At 48.8% G+C, this 9100-nt stretch overlaps 1 protein-coding gene across 2 annotated transcripts; it reads right to left on the bottom strand.

The window, feature by feature from the left end:
• Positions 1-2974: 2974 nt before the first annotated feature.
• Positions 2975-8839, bottom strand: FITM2 (fat storage inducing transmembrane protein 2). 2 transcript variants are annotated; one of them, XM_081034519.1, is made up of 3 exons: positions 8615-8839; positions 5968-6545; positions 2975-3979 (listed from the first exon to the last, which is right to left on the bottom strand). In XM_081034519.1, the coding sequence occupies exons 1-3, from the start codon at positions 8785-8787 to the stop codon at positions 3804-3806; spliced, it is 927 nt and encodes a 308-aa protein (XP_080890645.1). In that variant the 5' UTR covers positions 8788-8839; the 3' UTR covers positions 2975-3803. The 2 variants fall into 2 exon arrangements, with proteins under 2 accessions (XP_080890645.1, XP_080890646.1); XM_081034520.1 differs by lacking the exon at positions 2975-3979 and having other exon boundaries at positions 4212-6545; positions 8615-8830.
• Positions 8840-9100: the final 261 nt, after the last annotated feature.

Here is a 9100-nt window from a genome sequence, read left to right as displayed (position 1 = left end):
CGGGAGTCTATTCCCATGCTGCATCACTGGGAAGGGGCCGTCCACATTCATTGACTGCATTTTAACTCCCTCTGAGTTGGTCAAAATGAAGACATCGACGTGAATGGGGTTTCTTTCCCCTGATTTTAAAGTAGTTTTGGTAACAAAGACACATTAGGGACTTACTGTGCGCTTGAAAGACATTCATACAGCACCTCACATACACTAGCTCCTGTTCTCAGTAAGCACTTAACAAGCATCAGTTCATTTAATCCTCACAACGACTCCACGAGGTAGGTCGTTACGTTATCCCCATTTTACAGGTGAGGAAACTGAGGCTGAGAGGTCAGGGAACTACTGAAGGGCTCACAGCCAGAGTGTGTGGCCAGAATTAGAACTCAGGCAGGCAATCTGGCCTGAGGCCACGTTTAGTCTCCTCCCTCCTTTGCTTTTCTAAGACTTTAAATCATCTCTGCCTGAGCTGTGACAATGTTAGGACAAGTTGGGGCAACACCCTGCTGCCAACACTCGGCACACTGGAGTTTCTCATTCGTTGTCTGTGCCCAGCGAGACTGTAAACTCCGACAAGGCACCACGTCTCTTTGAATGAACGCTGTGCCTGGTTCCCTCAGTTCTCCACCATTAGGGCGGGGAACATGCAATGAGGGGAGGCACGATCCCCCCTATCTTACGCTTCAGAAACGCAGGCTCACAGAGCCCGACTTGATCGAGGGCACAAGGCTGGAAGTCAGTCAGCGCACACCCAAGACTTTCTGCCACCAGATTCCATGCTCAACACACCATTTATTCTTCGCAGTGACTGCATTCTATCCCTAATAGAGAGTTACCATAATTGAACTGATGGGTATTTGTGGGTTTGACAATTTTTCACTATTACAAACAGCTGCCGTAAAATCTTTGTACTTGTCTTTGCCCACTTCTGTGAGCATTTTCTTAGCCCAAATCCCTAGATTCCTATTGTTGGGTCTGTACTGTTCAAGTTTGGATGCTATTATGTTACCATCTAAACAGGTAGTACCAGTTTACCATCCGCCCTCCCCCCAAGGTTTGGGAGGACCTGTTTTCTGTGCCGTGTGTGTTCAACTTTAAAACTCGCCAGATACTTTTTTTTTTAATTTTTATTGGGGAATACTGGGGAACAGTGTGTTTTCCCAGGAGCCATCAGCTCCAAGTCAAGTTGTCCTTCAATCTAATTGTAGAGGGCGCAGCTCAGCTCCAAGTCAAGTTGTCCTTCAATCTAGCTGTGGAGGGCGCGGCTCACTGACCCTTGTGCGAATCAAACTGGAGACCTTGGTGTTATGAGCACTGTGCTCTAACCACTGAGAAAACTGGCCACCCCCAACTTGCCAGATACTTATTAAGGGTTTCTGGGACAATTTCTGAAGGTGACTATACTGCACAGGTGTTCTCTCAATAGAACCTACCTTCTCCTAACAGCTATCAAAAATGGATTGATTTTGGAGCCTTTTTTGTTTGTTTGTTTTTTAAGGTTTCTGTATTTCACCCTTCTGGGAACTAGCTTCAGCTCCCCATGTCTAGTAAGTCCAGGTGAACCCATGCAATCGGGTCTAAACTACATTAGGCTGTTGACAAAGAAAAAAAGGGGGGTGTGAGAAAGGGCAAACAGAGGTCGGCTCCTCCATCACTCACCAGGAAACCAGCTGCCACCTCAGCACTGAGTGGGAGTTTCTTTTCATGTTGTTTCCCAAAATAAAAGTTCTAACCAGCTTGGGAAGAATTTTTCATCAAGCAGAACAGAGGAACAGAATAGAGTAGAAGAGTTGGTGAGAGTACCCAGTCCGCTACCATCATTTATCAAATAAGAAAATTGAGACCCAGAGATCTTGATTCAAAGTTATAGAGAAAAGCAGAAAAGAAGCAGTGGCAGAACTCAGCTCAAAGCCAGGTATTCTATCTTCTAGCTGAGTGCTCTTTATATTATTACTATATTGATAGTCCTGTATGCCTTTCTTCAATCTCCATCGCTTTTGAAAATGATGGAAAAGTGAGGTTTCTGGAGAAGGGACATCTGAATAAAAATTATGGCAGCGTTATCTGTCGTTGGGCATGCAGTTCTCACTTTCCTGGATGCCCTTCTCTTAACAGCGTGAAGTCCTCCTCATCCTTTACCCAAAAGAATTGTTAGGTTCTGTGAAGACATTCCCTAACTCCCCAGGGCAGCTGGTTGTCCGCTGCTCTATGGTCCCAGGCGCAGACCTTGCCCCAGCCCTCGGAACACTTTCTGGGGCTGCTGGTTCCTTATGTGTCTTCCCCGCATTAAGGGAAAATGCCTCACATGCATAGATGTATCAAATTCACTTTTGCGACCCCAGCCCACACCTTAGGCTCTGAAGGGACTGACTTTGGACCACAAACTCCACGATGGAGGGAGTTTATCATCCTACCCAGCTCCTGGCTCACATTATGAACTCAAGAAGGGTACGTTGCTGCCCAAGGAATCCGAAGAGGGAATTCTTGCTGTGTGAGGAGATTCTAATCTTGGAGCCATTCAGCTTTTGACAGACACTACCTGGAGTTGCCAAGCACGTCAGGCTGACAAATGAGTGGGCACTAAATGGCACAAAAAAGCCCTCACGGGTCTAGGCCTCCAGGGCTGTGAGGCAGTTGCGAGCATGACCACATTGCAGTGGGCTGTGGAACCGCTTTTCAGTATCACTTCCATAAGGCTCACCTCTTCTTCTGCCAGGAAAACTCCCAAATCGGGCTGCTCCAGACCCCAGGACTCTAAGACACGGATATAGTAGAGGGAAGGAGTAAATCAAGCTAAGAAATACGTAACCGAACATAAACTAAATAGTTTACAGGATTTAGGAAAAGTAACTACAGCCATGAAATACTCTATATACGTAACAAATAGCTCAAGAAAGAATTACACTTTCACAGTGGACAGAGCTTTTCTGGTTCTGGACTTCACGGAGGGCAATAGAAAGGAACACACGAAACGCTGGAATGTGGGATTTCATTATCTCCAGTTTACTTAATGTGCTTGTTCATACACGCGATCTGTGTGTATATAACAGTGGCAAGAGCCATTCTCTAAATACAATCTGGTACTCAGACTATGACAGACGCACATGGAAAATGAGGCACCGTGAATGAACCTCGACATGGAGAGGCACAAGCCTGGCAGTATTGTGTGATCACAGATGCCCTCCAAAGCCCCTTGTTCAGCACCTGAGGACGACAGACACTTTTCAAAAGACAATACACGGCTATTTCAACAGGAGACCCAGACCCCAAATAGCATTCAAAAGACGTCAGTTTCTCTGCCTTCTCTGGAAGAGCCCAAAGGTTCTAAAGGCTTAGTCCAGGAAAAGGGGACAGGGATTATGGCCTGCTAAGCCCACGTGCTGGGCATTCTGCATGCATCATTTCTCTTCATCCTAACAGCACCACGTCCATTTTACAGATAAGGAAAATGAGGCTTGCCCACGGTCAGAAAGCTCTCAGTAGTGGTACCATGATTTGAACTCCCATCTCATATTTGCCTAAGCCCAAACTCTTTCAGCGACGCCATGCTGTCTCACACAGGGACAGAAGGCATGTTCCCAAGAGAAAGGCAAGGGTGCTAAGAATGAAGAGGAAGGGGTAGAAGACTAATCAATGTACAAGGCTTGGTAATGAGTCGATTGAATGCTAAGCCTGAATCAGACCCAATGACAGAAATGTGTGGAGGTTTAAGTCTGACAATGAACTTCTGGAGTCACCCTGTGCTTGTTGCCTTTTGGTACTAAACAGGAAACTTGGGAGAGACTTCAATCCCTTCAACAAACTCCTGCCACCTACCCCACCCCCGGCTTCCACCCCACTTCCACTCCAGAGGGCAAAGCAATCTCAGGGGGCCATCGCATCATGCCAATGCTTTCAGAGCACCATGGTGACACCTCTGAAATCTCATTGACCGTGTGTCTGCCACCTTCTTCTAGTAAGTGGTACCCTGTTTCCCTGAAAATAAGACCTAGCCGGACAATCAGCGCTAATGCGTCTTTTAGAACAAAAATTAACATAAGACCCGGTCTTATTTTACTATAAGACCCGGTCTTATATAATATAACATAATATAAGACCGGGTCTTATTTTACTATAAGACCGGGTATAATATAATATAATACCGGGCCTTATATTAAGTTTTGCTCCAAAAGACGCAGTAAAGCTGAGTGTCCGGCTAGGTCTTATTTTCGGAGCAACACAGTATCATACCTCACATTTTGATCTACGCAAGGTAAACTTGCAGGTCAGCTGGATACGAACTACATATTTTAAATAGATCTTTATATGAAATACAATTTTTCAGAGCTCAAGAAAACCATCTAAGCTTGAGCTAAGCCAGGTGAGTGTGGCGCTTATCAGTTAAGGCAATTATCAGGCTTGAATGGGGGGGGGGGGGCATCAAAGAAGCTTCAAGGATGATTATCCAAAACACGAGGGATTTGTTTTGAAAGGCTTAAGGAGATAGCCTGAGGGAGGGGAGGGGGCCTCTCATCACACAGCACAGAGCTGCCTCTGTGAGGAGGTGGAGGTGACAGTTTTCTAACCCTTTCCAGCACTCTCACATTGAAGACCACGGAATGACAAGCTGGGAAATTGAGAAGTGTTGGAAAGCGGACAGAAAAGGCTGATTTCAAGACCAGTACACTAGACTCGGGTTTGGTTTACTTTTGATGGTGGTTCAGATAAGAGGAGGGTGGGGTCAACGTCATGCCATCATTTGATAAGGACATTTTTGCCAACAGGTTAGCTTGTTGCCATCAAAGACAACAGGAAATCATTTTCCTTTACTTCTGACTTATCATAATCTTGTCCGAAAAGTAAGACCGCCTTGGGTCACAGCAGACTGATCAATGGACTTATCATATGACCCAAGCACTGGTCGGTCAGTCTACACCAAGGACGTGTGGATGTGTGATCAGGGAAGTTTCACTGCAATTCCGCATTTTGTAAAATTACTCTCAGCTTAAAATGTATCAAGTTATTATGAAAATGCCTACATTTTGGGGGTTTATTCTTAACAGAGAAAACAACCCTACGAGGTGGAATTTAATATCAAAAGCCAAAAGTTTGGTTTATAAAAAGTAAGTTAGTGTTCTAAAAAAAAACCACCACCTCAAAACAATCGACACATGTGCCGAAGTGAAGCAGTGGAGCTGAGAGTTATTTTCAGTTCTGTTGACAGAGAACAAATGCCACAGTTGTTACTAAACACTATAAAGCAGTCACTCAAAATAGGAGCAAAAAGGTAACCTTATCGCTCCAAAAACCAACAGACAACACAGACGAAAAATTATCAGTGTTCATTACATAAAAATCATCCAATATTCGGTCGCAGAGGCACTCCAGTTTGTCAGTTTTGGTAGCTAATCACAAGCCAGCTGTAATATTTAACATTCCACGGATAAAACAAATACTAACACCAGAGAGTGTTTTTCAGGCAATGGTTGGTAGTTTTGTAAAGAACCCTGCTGGAAATAAATGCTTATGCGAAATTGACCAGAGGGAAATATTGTTAAATAACAGCCTTAACAGCCGTTAAAAGAAAAGCCAACTAGAATCAGAGAGAGAAGGCGGCAGCAGAGAGGAGTCCTGAGGCCCTGGCCTCCCCTTCAGCCACACAAGAGGCTTTCCTGCTTCTGTCCTCTCACTGAGCTTGAGCTCTGCCCTCTAGGGACAAAAGGGATGGTCCAGATTCAGTCTTGCCAGGGACAAAAAGTGCCTGACCGGGAATGGTGGTGCTTATGACACAGGGTGACGTCATCAACAACAGTCTAGGGACTGAACTAGCTCCCCAGCCTCCACCATCACCCACTAAAACTGCCTGGTAAGCTTCGTCTCTGAAGTAGCATCAATAATTTAGTCAAATAACTCAGAAAAATATATTACCCATTGTCCTCCCGTCCCCCCTTTTGATTCTCTTTTATTTCTTATAACTGTCTTGCTTCAAATTCAAACTAGATCTCTGGGGAGGAAGTCCTGGGGAAAATGATTTCAGATACCAAAACCCATATGTCCCATACCAGCCCAGCAAACCGAACAGGGTGCCAAACACTTTCTGGGACAAGTCGTGGAAATACACAGCTGTGCACAGAAACATGCACACCCAGATGAAGGTCAGGAAGCCCAGGGCGACCACCAGGCTGGTGATGGCAGTGTGGAGATGGTGGCTTCGGTCCGTCTTCACCTCATGCAGCACAGCCATCTCCTCCACAATCATGAGGGCACAGAAGCTCAGCAGGAAGGAGTGGCCTGAGATGTCAAAGCCGTGCCAGAAGCCTCCTTCCTGGTGGCACTGCTGCTTATTCTGCTCCTTTCTGATCCCTTCCAGAGCCGGTGACTTGTAGCAGCTGCCCGTGTAGTGTTCAACGTTAAAGAAGATGGCTGTGCAGACATACCAGATGGCCGTGCCCACAAGTAGGGTGCTCAACCGCCGCAGGACCAGGCCAGCCTTGCCTGTCAGGTGGTAGTTGGTGAGGGCAATGAAAGGCAGGAGGAGACAGAAGGTCCAGGCCCACGCCACTTTGACAAAATACCTGGCAGAGGAGGAAAGTGGAAGTGAAGAACACTTGGTGGAGAAGAAAAACAATGTCATGACTCAGGTCTCTATAGACTCTCAAAGGAGGGAAAATGAGAAAAGCTGATAAAAGCTACAGATAACAACTTAGTAGGTACTTTAAATGTATTATCTATTTAATCCTTAAACAACTCTACGTGTGGACTGTTACTAGGTAGGTACTGTTATTATCTCCATTTTACAGATGAGAAAACTGAGGCACAGAGAAGGATCATGCGTAAAGTGGAGGTCATAAGAGGTGGGGCTGGGATTCAAATCCAAGGTCTGTGGTCTTAAGCACTATGCTATTTGTCTAGGAAAGTAATAATAATTGAGCATCTACAAATGCCAAGAGCTTTTCATACACTCATTTCCCCATAGAACACTCACAATTACCCTTGGAGGAAGGTGTCATTTGCCCCATTTTATAGATAAAGAATCTGAGGCTCAGATTCCCAGAGTCACACTCACACAACCAGCAAACACATATTAAACCGAGATTCGGCCAGCCCCAAAGCTCATGCTTTTTCTACACCACGGTTCTTTCTTACATGGCAGGAACGATCTTGGAACAGAGCTTGACTTCATGCTAGCAGACCCAGCTTCAAATCCTGATTCTGACTTGTTAACACGCTTCTCTAGGCCTATTTCCTCAACCGTGAAACAGAACTAAAAGGACCAAATGACTTTTTAAATCCCTTCCAGAGCCAATGATTCACTAGTTCCCTTCCATGAATTAGCACACAGAGGCTTGGAACAAAATGCCAGGATCCATGGCTATCGGCAAACAACAGGGATTTGTCTGCCAGGCTGCTTGGCCCCCAGCTTCCCCAGGCCAGATAAGGCAGCAGCTGCCTCGTTGGCCTCCTTTGCACTCATCAAAGGTGGCTGACCTGGGGACTAGCTGCGGTAAACACACATCCAGAGGCTTGGGGTTACTACCACTCTCACGATCTATTCTTAGCCTAGCCTCCTTGGTGAGCGAGGAAGGAAGGTGCGTGCGCCAAGGACAGAACGACTCTTTCCCCCGGTTCCAAAAGGTTCTCAGACACCACTCCAGGGCCTGTCCTAAAATTCCTCCCTGAGACGAAGGCGCAAAGATCTTGCCAGAGCCAAGACCTGTCAGGCATTTGACGAAGCTGCTGGGGAGAGAAACCAGCGTTTGAAGTAGATCACCGAAGTTGGGCTGCCCTTTAGGAGATGGTGCGACCCTGTAATTCGAAAGAAGAATCCAGGCCCACATCAAGGACGGAGTTTTATCTTTCAGAGTTTCCCTTTACTACTGCAACAGTGTTTTCCTGCAATCAACTTAAAATCCAGGAGTTGAGAGAGAGAGAGAGAGAGAGAGAGAGAGAGAGAGGAGTGGGTGAAGTTAAGGAGTTTCTCAAAGAGCCCCACTGGGATTGCTGTCCTGGTCCATTGCCATGAACTCTGAGCGGCTGAGAAGGTCCAAGGAAATCCAGGGAAAAGGTCATAGACTGCAGGGTTCCACTCCCGGGAGAGTGTCTTGCAGCGCTGTGGGGTTTCTCTCCTCGGCTGGGGCAAGGCTCTCAAAGGTCGGGGTGGGGGCAGCGGGGTGGAGAAGGCAGGTCCTTCCCAGCTAGTGACAAGCTGGGGGTAGGGGGCTTACGATGGAGGCGTGGGGAAGGACACAGGCAAACAGGAGGCAGGGGCATGTCCCCCAGGGCACGGGCCAACTCCTAACTCGAAGGGGAGGTGCAGGGAGCAGCCACGCGGGCTGGTTCGTACCCCTTCCCACGCTGCACCCCTCCACACACACGCACACACATGCACACACCCTGCTCGCCACTCCCTGCCCAGTCAGGCCCAGCTGTCTTGGGTGGATGGACACACACGAAGTGCTCGTGCCACTGCTCGCTATTCCGAGGTCCCCCGGTCGTGACCCGCGTGCAGCTGCTGTCACGACCGGGAAGACTTCCCCTGCCAAGGACCCGTCCATCACGGTCGCGAACCCCCCGCTCCCTGGACGAGGCGCCCGCGGACCGGCGCCAGCGGGGACCGGACGGAGAGGACCCGGGGCGCACTCACACGTTGAGGACGTTGCGCTTGTTGCTGAGGTAGCTCTCGGGCAGCGGGGACAGCTCCTTGACGAAGGAGCCTGCCAGCATGGAGGCCGCCAGCGCCCAGGGCAGGTAGCGCCGCACGGCCGCCCGCACCAGCGTGGCTCGGAGGACCCGCGCGCAGCGCTCCAGGTGCTCCATGCCGAACCTCGTCGGCCACCGTCCGGCTCCCCGCGCCCTCTCGGCCACCGTTCTGTCCCCCGCCCCGGCCCGCACCGCCACCTCCCTCCCCGCGCAGGCGCGCCGCCCGCAGGCCCCGCCCCCGACACGTGCGCGCGCGCTCCCCCTCTTGGCCATCGGCGGCCTCTGCAGCGCGCGGGTCTCTGAACCTCGCTCTTCCCTCCCGTGGCTTCTCTGCGTCCTGCCCCCCGCGACACGCTCCGAGCGTGGTAGGTGCGGATCTCGGCCTGTGCGTCTTGCTTTGGGCTGGGAAGAAGCTCTCGTGGGAGTATTT

The sequence above is a fragment of the Rhinolophus hipposideros genome (genome assembly GCF_964194185.1).
Source record: "Rhinolophus hipposideros genome assembly, chromosome: 22".
Taxonomy (NCBI): domain Eukaryota; kingdom Metazoa; phylum Chordata; class Mammalia; order Chiroptera; family Rhinolophidae; genus Rhinolophus; species Rhinolophus hipposideros.
Note: the sequence above shows the minus strand (reverse complement) of the source record. Positions and strands in the feature narration are given on the sequence as shown.

Excerpts from the sequence above, each read along its gene's own strand:
- FITM2 (XM_081034519.1), bottom strand. The coding sequence starts at position 8,787 with ATGGAGCACCTGGAGCGCTGCGCGCGGGTCCTCCGAGCCACGCTGGTG. Across the intron at positions 6,546-8,614 it reads AAGCGCAACGTCCTCAACGT|GTATTTTGTCAAAGTGGCGT; the intron begins GTGAGTGCGCCC and ends CTCCTCTGCCAG. Across the intron at positions 3,980-5,967 it reads ACTTCCTCCCCAGAGATCTA|GTCTTATTTTCAGGGAAACA; the intron begins GTTTGAATTTGA and ends TTGTCCGGCTAG.